The 17,778-nt window shown below is 35.0% G+C and overlaps 1 protein-coding gene across 1 annotated transcript; it reads left to right on the top strand.

Annotated features, from left to right (window-relative positions):
- The first annotated feature begins 305 nt into the window (after positions 1–305).
- LOC128984201 (uncharacterized) lies at positions 306–3,164 on the top strand. Its single transcript, XM_054403499.1, has 3 exons — positions 306–836; positions 1,312–2,643; positions 3,117–3,164. Exons 1-3 carry the CDS (start codon positions 306–308, stop codon positions 3,162–3,164), a joined length of 1,911 nt encoding a protein of 636 aa, XP_054259474.1.
- Positions 3,165–17,778: the final 14,614 nt, after the last annotated feature.

Genomic DNA, 17,778 nt, shown 5'->3' with positions numbered 1-17,778 from the left:
GTTGTACTTGTGTTGACTATTAGTGTGCATTATCATTGTGGTAAATAGTGGTAATAGGGTATATAGTGTGGTGAATGTGGTGGTGTTGACACCACGGGGGCGTGTAGCTGTGAACTAGCATCAGCTGACTAGTGTCCTTTATGTTTACGATTTTTGATATTTCGGTTGTCATGGTGACTAATGGGTGTTGAGTTGAATTAATGTTTAAAGAAGGTTCGTTTTGTTGTCCTGTTTTTTTAAAGTGTAAAATATAACTAAGTTGTAGAAAGTTCTAAGAGTTTTATTTTCCCACAAGCTATTTCGGCATGTCTGGAAACGGTACAAAATTTTCGGATTTGGTAAAGTTGTATGATGGCGAAGGAGACTTCTCGGAATGGCTGAAAAAGTTAGAGCTTGTATGTAAACTTCAGAAGGTTAAAGAACTACAATCAGTGCTTCCCTTGTTTTTGTCTGGAGGAGCATTTGCCGTCTACGATGGGCTTACCGACGCAGTTAAGAGTGATTACTCCGCCCTGACCCAAGCTTTGCAGCAGGCTTTCTCTGCTAACTGTTTCCAAGCGTATGAGGAGTTCATATCCAGACGTTTGCTTCCAGGAGAATCTGTTGATGTCTACGCATCTGATTTGAAAAGGTTGGCTAAATTAATAGATTCTTCAGTTTCTGACGAGTGGATAAAGAGTTCTTTTGTTCACGGACTACCCAGAGAAGTTCAAAATCAGTTAAAGGCGGCATGTTGTTTGCAAGACATGGAGCTGTCAAAAGTGTTAGAAAGGGCGAGAAGTTTGGTGAATGGAAGTGAATCCAATGTTGGAGCCGCCGCTCAGATGGAAGTGTCCGTAAATAAAAGACAGTATAGTAAAAAATGTTTTATCTGTAACTCGGAAGGACATCTAGCAAGATCATGCCCACAAAGAAAGACGAGTAGCACCTTGAATGTAATTTGTTTCCGCTGTGGAGAAGCAGGACATTATGCTCCAAAGTGTTCACAGGCTCAAAAAACGAGTAAAAGGGGCCACCCTTTGTTGCGCGGGTGGCTATCCTTGTTTGACTGCGCAACCACAACTGCCGACGTTGATGGTAACTGTTGCTGGAACTAAGTGTTGTGCATTATTAGATACGGGGTGTTCAAGAACTATTATCTCACCGAGTCTTGTCAGGTCTAAGAAACTAATAAGGCCCACAAGTCAACGAGTGGTAATGATGAACGGGGACGTAGTAGACTGTAACTTAATGTGTGAGACAGAGGTGTCCGTTAGTGGGATTAACCTATCGTTAAACTGTTTAGTTGCTCGATTATTGCCAAACTATCAGGTGCTATTAGGAATGGATGCGATTTCTGCAATGGGTGGAGTTACGATTCAGGGGGATGGTGGCGTAGAATTTAAAAAGGGTTTGTGTACTGGAGCAGTGGCTGAATCTGAGCAAAAGGGTGACGGTGACCAGAAAATCATCAGGGAGATCGAATCCAAGCAAGAAATTAATATTGATAAGAAATCTGCAGAGAAAATCATTATTGAAGACTGTGATTTTAAGGCAGAATTTTTAGATGGAAAATGGACAGTGGAATGGAATTGGAAGGATGTGAACAGACTGCCTATGTTGGAAAATCAAGTAAAAATGTACAGAATTCCTGAGAATGCTACCGAAGCCTTCGAAACTGAAGTTGAAGAATGGATAAAAAGTGGTTGGCTGCAGCCCTATCATGGAGAGTTTGAAGGTGTGATTCCTTTGATGGCTGTCATACAGCAAAATAAGGATAAAGTGCGGCCTGTAATGGACTATAGAGAACTTAACCAATTCGTTTCAAGCCATACAGCTGGAAGTGAGGTTTGTAGTGAAAAGTTAAGATTGTGGAGACGATTGGGTGAACATGTGAGTACAGTTGATCTTCGTAAAGCGTACTTGCAAATTCATATTGCTCCACATTTGTGGAAATTTCAAATTGTCAAATTTAAGGGTGAAAACTATTGTTTAACTCGACTTGGGTTTGGGTTAAACGTTGCCCCAAAAATTATGAGCAGTATTGTTAACAAGGTTTTATCGATGGATCCGATAGTTAGGAGTGCCACAGATTCATATGTCGATGACATCGTCGTTAATGAAGAAATCGTCAGTAGTGATGTTGTGATTAGATTGTTGGAAACATATGGTTTGACAGCAAAGCCGGCAGAAACGCTTGATGGAGGCAGAGTATTAGGACTAAGGCTGAGAAGAGCAGGATGTAAGCTAATGTGGTACAGAGATAACAAATTAAAACCTTTGGACCAAGTTAAAACAAAGAAAGATGTTTTCTCGTTGTGTAGGCAATTGATTGGACACTATCCAGTAGCAAGCTGGCTTCGACCTGCATGTAGTTTCGTTAAGAGACATTTGTCGGATCTGAAGTGGGATGATTTGATCAGTGAACGTGCGCAAACTATGTTAACAAATATTATGGATCGAATCGATGAAAGAGACCCAGCCACTGGCAAATGGGCTGTGTCCCCTGGAGAAGAAGGAAAAGTGTGGTGTGACGCAAGCAGTCTAGCGATCGGAGTTTGTCTAGAAATTGAAGGTGAGATAGTCGAAGATGCTTCGTGGCTGAGGAAGCAGCATGATTCAGCACATATCAATTTAGCAGAATTGGAAGCTATCCTAAAAGGAGTAAATTTGGCCCTGCGTTGGGGGTTAAAGAAGATCGTATTAATCACGGATTCAGCGACAGTTCATGTTTGGGTGTCATCTATACTGACGGGGGACGGTCCTATCAAAACACATGGGTTAAGTGAAGTTTTGGTTAGAAGACGATTAAGCCTATTTAAAGACATTATTTTGGAATGCGGTCTCAATGTACAAATAGAACTCATTAAGTCACAGTTCAACAAAGCAGATCTTCTTACAAGAGTGCCAAAAAAATGGTTAGCAAGAAACGAAGAGACTAGCATTGCACTTGTGTGTGAGAATGAGAGTGTGGACCAAAAGACATTGGTGAAACAGGTTCATGACTTGCATCATTTTGGTGTTAACCGTACTTTATTCACCGCCAGACGGTGTCACCCAGACATCAACTTTACCACAAAAGTTGTTGAAGAAGTTGTGAAAAGTTGTAAAGAGTGTCTGTCAATTGATCCATCCAGCATCAAATGGGAGCCTGGGTTTTTGGATTGCCAGAACAATTGGTATAGGCTTGCCATTGACGTAACACACTATGGTCAAAGCAAGTTCATGACCATTGTGGACTGTGGTCCAAGTAGGTTCTGCATTTGGCGCCGGATCCCAAAAGAGACGAAAGATCAGATTTCTAAAGTGTTGTTGGAATTGTTTACTGATCGAGGGCCACCACATGAGATTTTGATGGACAATAGTGCAACATTTCGATGCGAAGAGATTACTCAGCTCTGTGATAAATGGGGTATTAAAGTTGTGTTTAGGTGTGTCAACCGGCCAAGTGGAAACGGGATAGTTGAGCGAAACCACAGAACAATCAAGCGTATGGCCGCAAGAACTAAAGGGAGTATCCAAGAAATGGTCTATTGGTACAATTTGACACCTAAAGAAGGATTAGGTGGCGATTCATCGCCGAGTTCCCAGATTTTTTCGTACCAATGGCGATGTAAAGGTGAACCTGTAAAAGGTGAAGTGTATGAAGGGTCACATTTTACAGTAGGTGAACGTGTGTATGTCAAGCCGCCAAACCCATCCTGTACTTCGAGATGGAAGAAAGGAATGGTTACTGGACAGTTTTCACCCAGAAGTGTTGAAGTAAATGGCAGGCCTCATCACATAACAGATGTGCGAAAAGTAGTTGAAAGTAAAAATGAAAGTGTAAGTTGTGTCGGCACCTCGAGGGCGTGTGGTGGTGTTGACACCACGGGGGCGTGTAGCTGTGAACTAGCATCAGCTGACTAGTGTCCTTTATGTTTACGATTTTGGATATTTCGGTTGTCATGGTGACTAATGGGTGTTGAGTTGAATTAATGTTTAAAGAAGGTTCGTTTTGTTGTCCTGTTTTTTTAAAGTGTAAAATATAACTAAGTTGTAGAAAGTTCTAAGAGTTTTATTTTCCCACAGTGAAAAATAATATTGTCAGCTGTTTCAACTGCAAAAGTTGGTTCTATGATATTAAATAGCAAAAAAGTTGTAAGGTTTACCAACAGGGTACAGCAATATTATTTTTTTGCATTTATGACAACAGCTAATTTTAACCAACTAGCAACAACAAGCTCTCGTCCAAAATGAGCATTATGGCTATGGTATATGTACTATACTATATGTATACTATATAGCATGCCGTATAAATTAATAAAAAGAACCAAATTTTCTTAAACTGTGTCCTCTCTCAAAACTGCAATAAGCATTGTATATACCAACCCCGTACGAAGGACGGGGACTTTGCTAGTAATTTGTTTCGGGAAAATAATAAATGTTAGTTAATGACAACTGCGGATAACTCGAACACAGCAAATTTACCATTACAATAAAGAATATATTTGATACGAGTGAAAGCCTTATCAATACAAGAACTTCCAATGAACATTTTTGGAACGGATGTGATATAAACTGTATCACCTGAACTATTGTATGTAGTATAATTCAAGAAGATAACTATTTAAACACTCAGATGGGTATGTTGGCTACTATACGCTGCATTTCATGGTTTGGTTTCATTGTTTTCGCATTAGAGTTGTATATTTTGTGGGGCTGAGGTAGGTGAAAGCCTCTTATATATATTCTGTTGTGTTTGTTTGTGAGATGATGTTTGTCAGGCCAAACAACGTTCTGATACCAGTAGAGACGCCAGTGAATTATTAGTCTGTGATTACAAAGATCTTCAAATAACAAAGCATCCCCTTTATGACTACAATTCACAAACGATGACTTTGTAGAAGTTTGCGAAGATTGTTTTGACAAAACTAAAACTAACTAGAATTTTCTCAATTTAATTGCAATCATAATTATTTATTATCATAGTTATAGCAGCATCTTATTGCGTTAGGTTTACATACCGTTGAAGAGTATAATTTTCAAAAAGTTGTTTGGCCCCCAGATAGCTGTATTATACCTATAATGGGTTACAATGAATACATATATTTATAAATAAATACCTCAGCCCGGTCACGTTTATTTTTTTTTTGTCAATGTTCCTTTGTGTGTTTCGTGTTTTTTATCAATTTCATTGCAATCATAATTATTTTATTATGATAGTTATAGCAGTTTCTTATTGCGTTAGGTTTACATACCGTTGAAGAGAATAATTCCAAAAAGTTGTTTGGCACCTAGATCATGGGATAATCATACCTTCTAGATTATGGGGTATTATTAGTATTATACCTTGTTCCTTCGTGTGTTTCGTGTTTTTTTTTTTTTTTTTTTTTTTTTTTTTTTACATGTGTAGTTCTATATTATCGTGTGTAGTTCTGTATTATCGTGTGTCGTATTTAGGGTGGAAAAATGTCCCAGGACGGTTAAATTTTTCAATAGCTAATAAAGATAGTGCTTCTAAACTTACAAACTTTAAAAACAGTTAAAATGATTAACATTTAATGATTTTAACATAAAAATCATTTTTACTCATTATTCAGTGATGCTCCTTAGCCGGACGGCCCGCTAGGAGTCAGAAGAAAATCTTAAAAGTAAGCATCGGTTAGTATGCACTTCAAATTAAAGGTCTTTGTTAGTATAATACAATGCAAACCCGAACTTAAACGGATAACCGAGTCCAAAATGAGAGCTATTCAAAGTTGCATTTATTTTGCATTGCTATAATACGCTACCTCCTCAGGGTAGCGCCCAGTAGAAGTCGGAAGAAAATCATAAACGTATGCACAGGTTGATGGCAAACATCAAACTAAAGGGCTTTATTAGTATAAAACAATACCACAAATTTGAGCTCAAAAGAACAACTGAGTAAAATATATTATATTTAAGAAATCTTTGAACAGCTGCGATTTTTGACTTGGTTGTACGTTTATGTTCAAATTTAAGGCATTGGATTTTACTAGTAAAGACCATACTTTAATTGGATGTGCATATCAACATAAGCTTACATTTAAGATTTTCTTCTGACTCCTAGTGGGCCGTCCCCTTGAGGATGTAGTGTTTTACTGTATATTGCGTTAAAATGATTTTAATGCCCATTAACTCTGTACCAAGTTTTGAATTTTTATCTTTATTACTTTTTAAAACATATCTTGGGACTTTTTCCACCCTGTATGTTTTATTTATTGAGCTGTGTTTGTTAAAGACCTTTGAATGAAGTGATTACCTGACACCATGAAGGCTGATGATGGTTCAAAAGAACCGAAACTAGGTGCCAAAATAGCAACAAAAGATTACTACATGCAGGTATTGTAAACCATTAGGAGCATGTTATTAAAAGAGTATAATGCCATTAAATTAAATCACGTTTGTTATTTTAATTCTAATAAATATTCAAAATAAGCCAACCTTGTACATTGGTAATTTACAATCTACTTATAAAATACCCTCATAATATTCATGAAACTTAAAACATAAGCATAACTGTAAACAATCCTACTTTGACAGATAGTTCTCATTGCGTATTACAGTTTTTTGTTGCTGCTTGGTTTGAGCTATTTTCATAAATGCAAAAAGAAATATAGTGCTGCACCCTGTTTGTAAATCTTATAACGTTTTAATGCTTTTGCATATCATAGAACCAACTTTTTTAGTTGAAACAGCTGACTAAATTCTTTAATTCCCTTTAAATATGAATGCTCATAAGGTTAACATGGGGAACTACAGAGCCACTGGGGCGAAGCCCGAAATGATTTTTGTGATAAGAATATGCCTATATGTTAATCGGAATGTGAGCTATCTCATGCCAAATTTCAGCCGAATCCGTCGAGTACCGTAATTAATGCGTGACACAAACTTTCACATTTATAATATTAGTAAGATTTAAGTTACAAGTACCTGGAGACCGAGATTTTCTCGGGGATAATCATTAGTTTACTCTGAAAGCAGTCTTAGTATTGCAGATACGTGAATCCATTCCCCACACTCCGCACTGCTAGCCTTTACTAATTCACTATTTCTTGTGTCGTGGACATGTTCCCATCCCTTCTCATAGCATTTCAGTATTGCAGATACATTATTCTAACTGCTACAAACTGTTTCCAGTTCCCACACTCCACACTGCTCCTTTTCTACTTCCTTCACCCCTTCCTAAGTCGCAGGCCTGTTTCCCTCCCATCCCATAGTATTTTAGGATTGCAGATACCTTAATGTAATCGTCATAAACAGCCCCCACACTCCGGACTGCTCACCTTTACTACTTCCTTCGTTACTTCCTACGTCGCGGACCTGTTTTCTTCCCTTCCCATAGCATTTAATGATTGCAGATACCGTAATCTAATCGTCATAAACAGATCCCACACTCCATACTGTAACCCTTGACTACAATGGATCGAGTAATCTTCAGTACAAGCGTTGCTCAATAGTAACAACTGATGTTTTCCCTTTTGTACTGTATTTTTAATTCACTAGTATACTGTGAACGGACAACTTACAAGTCTTTTTTTACTTTTTTCTTGTTATTTAATTCAGCCATGATGGTTACTTAGCAACCCATCAGACTAATGTTAAAAAAAATGTGACTTTCAGTTTCATAATTCTACGTAATTAGATTTTCGTTGGCAGTTATAACTGCAGTAAACTCGTTTTTATTAACTTTTGAAGAAAATCGTCGGAGCCGTTTTCGAGATCTTTGTGCAAGCAAGCGTACATGCATACATATCTACAAACAAACATTGCTCGTATTAGAGTATAGGATATAAAGTATTATGTAAAGGGAAATTGACGTTCCTACCAATACAAAAAATATTAATATATAAAAATATAAATAGCGTTTTTTAATTATATTTCCGTATCAACATTAAAAAATGTAGAAAGTATATATCTACCAAAACATTCTTTCACAATTGGCTATAACAATATAATATTCTTCATGGAGTTTTCTCTTTATTAGTGTTTCTTCAGTGATAAAACTTTATGCTTATCCTATAAACTATAAGTTGAGTTATTAGTTAACTAACCAACTGTCGAGGCTTTTCTACTCGTAGAAATAGCTTAAGTTGGATACTTTGGTGGAACTGGCTCTAAAGTTGATCGGTCTTATCAGCCAATATCGGGAAAATTCCAATTTAACTTTCGTCTTTTCATTCCAAATATCTCATATGAGAAAATGAAACACACTCAATAGTAATTTTAAAAGCAAATCTGTTATTCTGATCATGTACACATGAAGAGCTTGAGAAATCAAAATTATCTCTGGCAAAACATCCATAACAGTTATGTTTTGCACACGACACTGTTCCGAAGCTAATGCATGGTTGGTACTTCGTAATACAGGGTATCCTAAAAAGAATGCCGAGATTTAAAACCGTCATGATTCGGACTATTCAAGAAAACTAAATTATATAAACGTCTATTTGGAAATAAAATAACTAAGTTTTGATTTACATGTAGCAAGAGAGGGAAGTACATAAAGGCAGATTTACCTCGGCATGCGGAAAAAAGATGCATGGGTGCAGACCGTTGTGATTCACACGCCTGACGCCAGTCAACAGATGTTTCCAGGGCAACCAAAAGAAAAGGTGTAGTGTGATACATATCATGGTGCGCAGCGTTTAAATTGACTGCAGAATTAAATTTATATTTACGCGATGGTAAAGCAATTTGTTGCTGGTCTAAATAATTTCGTGATACAGGAAGTGTTTTGAAATTACATTCACCTGTCAGAAACAAATCAAATCGTGACAAAGTCGAAGAAATCTGACAATTCTATATCAGGAGCCCTAACAATCAGTGGCTCGATGAAGTGTTTAGTTAAACGTGCCTGATTCGACACTGCGACTGCACTATGTTATTCATAACATATTAAGACTTCGTGTCTACAAAACTAAGTTAAGACATCAGATTAAACTCGCTGATCACCCTAAGCGTACAGACTTTGCCGGTTCTATGCTCATATAACATCCATGAGAATTCGGATTTAATAAAAATTTTATAAATATTATCAAATTTAAAAAAGTATTGTTCTTTTCCCTTTAATTTGACGTTTAAATCGTTCGATTGTATTTATCTTTACCAAAGCAAAAAATACCGGTATTTTTTTTCAAATACCCTGCATTTGTAATGTCTATATTTGTTAGACTTATCACCATATTCCATGTTTAGTTTATAATCAATTTCAAAATTAATTGTTCTCACGAATCATTCAATTAAGTTATTGGATAAGGGAAAACTGTTAGATTATTGCTACAAACTTGTGAAATTCATTTATATGTATGAGGTGTTAACAGTTTGTCTCCAGAACATAAAATAAAACCGAAGCACTGACATAAACACGACAGCAGCTGTCGCCGCCAAGTGGTTATGACATTACGGTCCCCAGGGCCTCATTGTACAGAGCAACTGTCACTGATAAACTGTTTGCATGTTAGTGTCACTTTGTACTGTGACCTTACAGTGATTGTAACCTCGGTCGATTCAACTGCAACGTGTTATAGTTTAAAGTATCACTCTATCATTTTTAAATACTTTGTACTAATGTAGAAAAACTACTACAAAAGAGAACTTAACCTTCAAAATCCACATAGGGTGACAGCCGAGATGACTTGAATTCGTTCTGTAATACCTGATACCATATTGCTGAGGTAACAACCATGGGATGAAAGAGGAAGAATAATAGACAACGTATTGACGATCAGTGTACCACTATATGACATTTTCTCCTGTAAAGGTGTACAAAATATAATTTATTAACAATAACACGTTTTAAAATGTGAAACCGTTTCATATTACTAAAATGGGTCTTAGAGTTTATTAAACCTATTTGCAAATGGCCATATCCAACGAGAATACTTAATGTTCAGTACTTATATTCAGTCAAACATTATCTTTTAAAACTCTTTGCTTTCCAGATGTTAACTATATATAGTTATATTTTCATTACCAGATGTTTTATTATTTATAATGTTTATATTCTCATTCTAGATGTTTCTTTCAAGCAGTTCTAATATTTTTTCAATCCTCAATTATTTTGTTCTTACCTTTAAAATACAGTCCACTTCTTGAATAACACAAACTTAATAACAGAGTTACAGAGAAAACGTAATAATTTATTTAAGGTTGACCGTGGTAGTCCTACTTTTAGTGGTAGAATTTAGTGCTTGATGTTTTGGGATGATCTAAGCTTAAATTGATTGAAGTTGTTACTGCATTTTGAACTACATTGCAAAATAAGGTAGGTTCCGTCAACTTATTCTTTATCAAAAACTTACTTGCATATCAGATATCCAAACAGATTCTGTTTGGATAAAAATGCTTAAGTCAAATTTCAGCAAATATACAGGGTGTCCAAAATAACAAGACAACTTTGTTGCAGTGTAAATATTTTAATAAGAGTCGTATACAATTTGTAATAAATGTAAAGATACACACAGATACAAAGATACACAAAGATACACAGACACCCTTATGTTTTTCTTGATATAAGTTTTATTTTAAAAAATCTAGCATGGCTTCCATTGTTGGCAAAAAGACAGTAAATACGGTTATCTAACTCTGACCACACTCCATGTTGCATTTCATCAGTGATGTTACTGAAAGCTGCATTGATTCTCAATCTCAATTCTCCAACAAATTATCTACAACCTATATATGGATATTACATTTTTTAAACATTTACGATATTTGGCAAAGCGTAAAATACAGTTTAATCATTTAGCAAGAAAACTAAAAACAAAACCAAAATAGAAGAAAGGATGTGTTGAAAATAGCAATATCTACAACAAGTTGAATTGAAAACTATCAACACAATATTTTTCCTCACATTTTGAAATATGTATGGGCGTACACTTTTTGGTTATAAAACAAATGAAAAAAAGAGTTTTACATCTTGACGTGTTGGTGTATTTTAAACTTTGTAATATATCCCGCTCATGTTAATAAATAACCTTTATAAATATTCAAAGGTCATGATACACACCTAAAATACAGCACACGCACATTCATTGCATTAGAAGCATGGGTGAGGTTTGTATGAATATTCATCAGTCCACATGTTCGCTGGCGACATACTTAGAGCTCATCCCTAAACTTACTACATCCCAACTCCCATTTATACATTTTTGATGATATAAACATAAGCTACATTTCCCTTAACTAATCTCACATTGTTACCAAAAAAGAATCGAGTGAAATTATGGAAATGATTAAAAAAGGGTCTTGTTCTATTCGAACCCTTCTGGACTATTTCGATGTCATTACGGTAACACAAATATTAACCAACATTAAAACACACACACATTTAAAATTGAATCGTTCATAATCTAAAATTTAGGCTACCTTTTCTCTGATTATATCTGTCCTTATTGTATCGCGATAACCTTCGTTTTAAAAGGCAGAACAACTTCAAGAATATTACATATACTTATTTTCTGTTATCACAAGTCTCCTTGTGTATCATACATTCCTACATTAATTTATAAATATATCTCCATGTATCACGTTACGGATGATACAAATCTCAAAAATCTTTATAAATGTAAACTCTCTGTTAAAGGCCGGTTTTATAACATATAAATTCCCCAGGGTGACTTGGGCCTATGAGAAAGCGCAGCTCGGCGGTCCCTTTATGGCGCTGTTACATTCAGTTATTTGATAACAGTTATTCAGCTCTTTATTTATGTTCGTCATTGTGCTTTTCGCACTTAAACTAAAATACTTATATTAGTTACTGTTATATATTTTTGCTTCTTTACTTCTTATATTTAATCCATTTGTTAATAATTTACATTGTTCATATCATAATATTTACTTTTCAGTTATGCATAAATGAATGAATGAATGATTAGTTCAGTTACATTTGCCACAACGTACAAATGTTTACATTTTTTACTATAACTATTAAGTTTACAACATAAAATAATCAAGAAAACAGAAACAATAAAATAACAAAGTTGTGAACTTAATGTTTTATTATTAAAAAACTAGCATAACGTACATAATAAACTCATAATTTTGTAACTAGAATGAATAGTTTCTAAAACACTTTCTACTACACCGTTAAGAGCCCGAAATCAAACTAAAATTAATTACTTTCATTAGTTTTTGGAATATCAAAAGAAATTTACAAATTCAAACAATTCGGCTAATATTTTTATGGGACATTTTAAAACAATTAATTCTTGGTACACACTTGAGCCCTGTGAACAAACAAACCCTTTCCTAGCTTATCTGTCTACAGTACAAATACATATTTCTTTAATGTTTGAAACTTCTTTAAATTAAAAAAGCTAAACAATTAAATTAAAATCCTTCAAAATAAATTACATTAATTTCTTCCTGAACAAAATAAAATTTACAATTGCTAAACTTTCTAGAATCTTTAAAAACTTTACTGTAATTAGCATTTATTGTTTTAATATCCAAATTTAACTCTTTTAAAGAAATGTTAAAAGAATAAAAAGGTTCATTTTATACTTACATGTTTTACTAGTTAAATGCAAAGTTTAATATTTAATAAGAAAACATCTATGATCTTTCTTGTTATTACAATAATTAGCAGAGAGAGGGATAAAAGTGAATGAATTCAATTAACATGAAAAATAAAATAAACTTACTACTCATTAAGTAGGCTGCAGAAATTCACCCCAGGTCTGGACACTGTACATTTACACTCTTGAACTAACAATCCCACATAGAAGCAGCTCCCTTATACTGATAAGATATCTCAGTTCTGGAACCTTCTACCCCTAGGGTAGTTCGGGCCAGCTCTTGCACTGGACAAGGTGATAAGGAAGCTTGCAGAGCTTTCTTGCTTGTAAATATAAAACTTTAAATTCAAATCTTTACAACAACAAAAAATAAAATAAAAATTATTTTCTCAAATTTCCATATGAAAATAAACCATGTTATAAAATTTCCCCCTCCTGTTGAAATAGAAATTTGTAAACAAAATATTTTTTATTTTTTTTTTAATGACTTAAGCGATGTACAATCTTCAAGCTTCATTATACAAAGTCTTCTTTCCTCATCGCCGCTCACCGAAGATCCAACGGCCCAATATCCGAAGACCGAAGATCCGAAGTTCCACTTACGAAGTTCTGAACATCCGGAGATCCGAAGTGGTTGGCGAGACTCTCCCCTCGCCTAGGTGTCATCTCCTTGTGGTGGCCCTTGCCCGTGACTGTCCGGTTGGTGACGTCATTGCTGTTCCTGGTGTGTTCTCTGCTGTAGCCGGCATCAACAGTCCTCACGCCAAACACAGCAGCTTTGAGGGCCGTTCTTTTTATATTTCTTTCATTTAATATTTACTTCGTAATGCAAAATTATCATTTTCGTGTTCTACATTAAATTTTGAATAAGAATAATAGAAAATGACGAAGGAACAGTTGTAAAAACTCCATTGTAAATAGATTCAAAAATAAAAATTAAGATGTTTGATAAAAAATTTAAAAATCAATGGCCTATTGCATTTTTCACACCCTGTATACAAGAAAGTGTCGGAATATGTTAAAAACTGCGCCATTTTATAAGCTTTCCAACCGTATGCTACACTTTTGAGGTTTAGATATATTTTTGTTTAATTTAGTGGTTTGAATGCCAGAAAACAGGGAACTTTTTTACTGTTTTATTGTTCAAGCTGAAACAAAAATACAATTTTTGCTTAATACATTCAGACTTTCTATGTTTTAAATGATAAAGACACCATGCTTTGTAGTCTTCAAACCACTAAAGCATGCATAAGCAGACATAAAGCTCAATGGTGTAGCATATGGTTGGAAAGCTTATAAAATGGCGCAGTTTTTAAACATATCCGACACTTTATTGTATACAGGGTGTGAACAAATGCAATTGACCAAGGTTTTTTAAATTTGTATCAAACATCTTAATTTTTATCTTTGAATCTATTTACAATGGAGTTTTTACAACTAATCCCCGTCATTTTCCATTATTCTTATTTAAAATTTTATGTAGAACACGAAAATGACATTATCTACTTAAATCCATTTACAGGTAATTGAGAAATAGCTGTATTAAGTTTAAAAACATAGTTATTTTTGAAAAACATAAAATAATTCTTTGGGAAACTAATTTTTTGACTTGTAACATTATATCAAAAATTATATTTCAGCACGATTTGAGTCTCATTAACAAAATTTTCAATTCTTTTATCTGGTTTATTCTACATTTAACCCGCCGAATCCGATTTTGAAAACAAAACTTGTAACTCGATCATTTTGTAAGATCATTTTAGGTTGTTTAAGGAAGATTTCTATTTGATCTTCATCAATATCTGCTATGTCCTCTTGTAGTGGCCACTTGAATTTAGAACCACTAATTCTTCTTGCGAATTTGATCTATAGTTCTTCACTTGACACATTTTGAACTTTACCAACAAATCTTTTAAAACTCTTTTTCCCAGCAAACTTTACCAAAACCCAATCACCCTCTTTTGGTTTTTTAAATGTCATCTTCATCACTGTCACTCAAATTCATTGTAGAACTCATACTTTTTGTAGAAAAGTTATCTGAATCACAGCTAGTTTCTGAATCACTTTCTTCTTTTTTCTTTTTTTCTTCTCTTGGCTTGTTTTTTGTTGGAAACAGGCTTTTCTTGATAGTTGTTTTACATTTTAATTATTTTTTTGCGTTTTTCTTGACTTTTGATGCTTGTTTCACCTGTCTTTCTTGCAAAATTTGTTCAAGCCGCTCTTTTTCTGGTGTAGATGTCAATATTGTTGATTTCATCTTAGGCCTGCCCCGATTTGTAGCCCGAGGTAAAGCCTTTGGGTAAGGTCTTATATCTTGTGGAGATACTATTATGCTAGAATCAGGTATGTTTGGGGTACATGAAGGACCAGGTGTACTCACCACATCAATAGATGTAACCCTATTCGTAAACCCTGAACCGGAGATTTCAGACACAGGTTCCTCGAGGTTTTGTCCATCTAATATATGATTTTGTGCACAGCTTGATGCGTTCTTATTTTCTGGGATCTCAAGTGGCCTGTCAGTTACAAAGGAACTTAAAAATTCATCATCAGAAAAAATATTTCTGTTAAAAGGTGCAATACCAGTCACTTAAAAACCTTTTACTATGTTTTTGTTGGTGAACGCAGAAGGATATGCCACTCCAACAATTTCAGCGACATCATAGAGTGAAATTGGTTTTCCTGGGTGTGCTACCATCCATAATTTTGCAGCATCGTTAAAATATGCCTTAAATGGGCCATACACGGTCCGATCAAGGGGCTGTAATTTGTGGCTTGTGTGTGGTGGAAATGTCAAAAGGACAATTCCATTGTCCTTTGCAATATTCAGGGATTCCACCGAAATGTGGCTGTCATGGTTGTCCATGATTAAAAGCACTTTTTTTTCTTTTGAACATTTTGTGTGTTTGATGAAGTGTTTCAAAAACAAAACAAAATTGTCTTTTGTCATCCATCCACTTGGATGGGCCCCACCAGAACATCCATTGGGACCTCCTTTTAAAAAAACATCTTTCATATTTACACGGGGGAAAATTAAAAAAGGAGGGACGGAATTGCCTATTGCATTTACGCAACAGCATGCAGTAACCAATGTTCCTCTTTCAGCTGAAGTAACTTGGCCTACCTGCTTAATTCCCTTTTCAGCTACTACTTTTTTAGGTTTATGGACAGTCGAAACTCCTGTCTCGTCGACATTAAATATCGATTCTGGACCAAACATGTCTTTTTCTAAAACGGTACAGAGGTTATTAAAAAATAGTTCCACATTGGTCCTGTTAAAGCTTGTCGCCCTAGACAAGCTCGTGGCTTGGGGTTCTCTTAGTGATAAAGTTGGATTTCTTTTCATAAATCCTCTGAACCAATCAAACCCTGCTGATTTATTTTGATCCCAAATTGGTGGTACGTTTTTATTGTTTGCAGCTGCAAATTCATATGCTAAACTGCAAACTTCCTTTCGGCTAAGTCCGTAATGTAGTTTGGATGCATGAACAATATACTCTTTTAACAGTTTCTCCTCTTCATTTGAAAAAATCTGTCGCTTTTTGAAATTGGGTTTAAAATCCCCGTTTGCATTTGGGTTAGCTTTGAATTTTGCTACATACCGACTAAGTGTTGATCGGTCAATACCACACTTCATGGCCACACCTCGCAAAGATTGCCTACTATCCACAACTTCTTTGCAGGCTTGTTTAATAATATCTTCGGGAACATAGTTTCTTGCTTTAGCCCCTTCCTTTCGCTTGTAGAATTGCGGCATTCTCATGAGAAAAAAAACTATTGTTTTTCTATGTAAGTTTAGTAGGCTTATGAAATTTCAAATATAGGCTAATTTTCGAGTAGATTATGTTGCAATTTAAATTAACCTTTCCTTTAAAAGAAAGTTATACCCAATTCATAAGAGATTTGCAATCTCACCAGACACTACACCAGACCTAGGCCTAAGTGGTATTTTTCCTAAATTGTAGGCTAATGTAAAGGCCTAACCTTCATATTTATAGTTAAACTACAATTTGAACCTATAGGCCTACTGGTTTTTAAATGTTCAGCAGTCTATTAGTCTATAGGATTTGTAAGTAGACTACTGCAGTGTGAAAAAACTAAATTATTTTGTTATTGAAGGGATACTTGAGACATGGCTCAAGTATCCCCAATCAGACTGTCTCATGTATCCCTTCTAGCACCATTTTTACATTTCAGTCCATTTGTAGGTTATCTTTAGCCATTCCCTAACTTTGACAGCTGCAAAGCATTGCAAAAACTCTACCAATTTTAATGAAACCACCAGTAATAGATTATTCAATAAGATTAAAAGTATATAAACAAACTTTTACTTACCTTAAATTTTACTTGTGACTCATGAAAACAATTATCTTGGAATAAAACTTGAATAGCTTCAACCAAACAACTGGTCTCTTCTGAACAGCTAGAGAAAAGTAAATGGAAGGATGTGCTGCCAACACAACAACAACAAAATTACCTGGTGGGTAAATAATCAAAGTGGCTCATGTATCCCCTATGATCAAGTATCCCCACTCTCCCCTATGCTTAATTCAAACATAAACTTAATTCAATATCAAGTGTATTATTATTTGGTTGGGCCCCTGCTAATGGCCATTAAATTTCTCTACTTTTCATCATTTTCATATTTTACTTTTCTCACATTATTTTTATAACCAAATTGGTTATTTCATTTCCGTAATTGTAACTTCTATTTAATCCAAGGATGTCTAAAACACGATGTTATTAGCTGACTCCTCCGTTATCTAACAAGGAAATCCAGTTTGAAAACATTGTAGATATTGTTTTGTTGCTAACATGTTCCGTTCTGCTCACTCCAGATAAGAAATTCCATTCATTCCCGTGGATTTCAAAGTCATCAGTCTTCAGTGCGTGTAGTTTTTAATTAGTCGATGTTGATTTGGCGCCTCGTAGTAGTCATTCATATAAGTGCAAATAGTCGTGTCATTTTATAGTCGAAGTGTCCAAGTGCGTTAATCCATCATGAGTGTGTAGTGCTAGTGAATAAGTAGTGTCTGAGACGTGAAATTCCTTGTGAAGTGATAACAAAACCAATAGTGCCATTTAATTGTATCCTTTGCTGAATAATTGTAGCTCAGACTTAATAAATGTTGATATTAGATTAGCTCGGATATTATGACAACGGGAGGCAGTTGTCTCGAAGTTCTCGCTTGATTATAATAATTCCCTTCTGTGTGACTAGTATGAATATTACTTGTGCTGGGGCCAATGCTGGGAAGGTAGTATGTAATTGTTC

This window comes from Macrosteles quadrilineatus, unplaced genomic scaffold (assembly GCF_028750875.1).
Source record: "Macrosteles quadrilineatus isolate MER2022 unplaced genomic scaffold, UCM_ALF_1.0 Scaffold_2__2_contigs__length_208266976, whole genome shotgun sequence".
Classification (NCBI taxonomy): Eukaryota; Metazoa; Arthropoda; class Insecta; order Hemiptera; family Cicadellidae; genus Macrosteles; species Macrosteles quadrilineatus.
The sequence above is the reverse complement of the archived record's forward strand: the minus strand, read 5'-3'. Positions and strand labels throughout refer to the sequence as shown.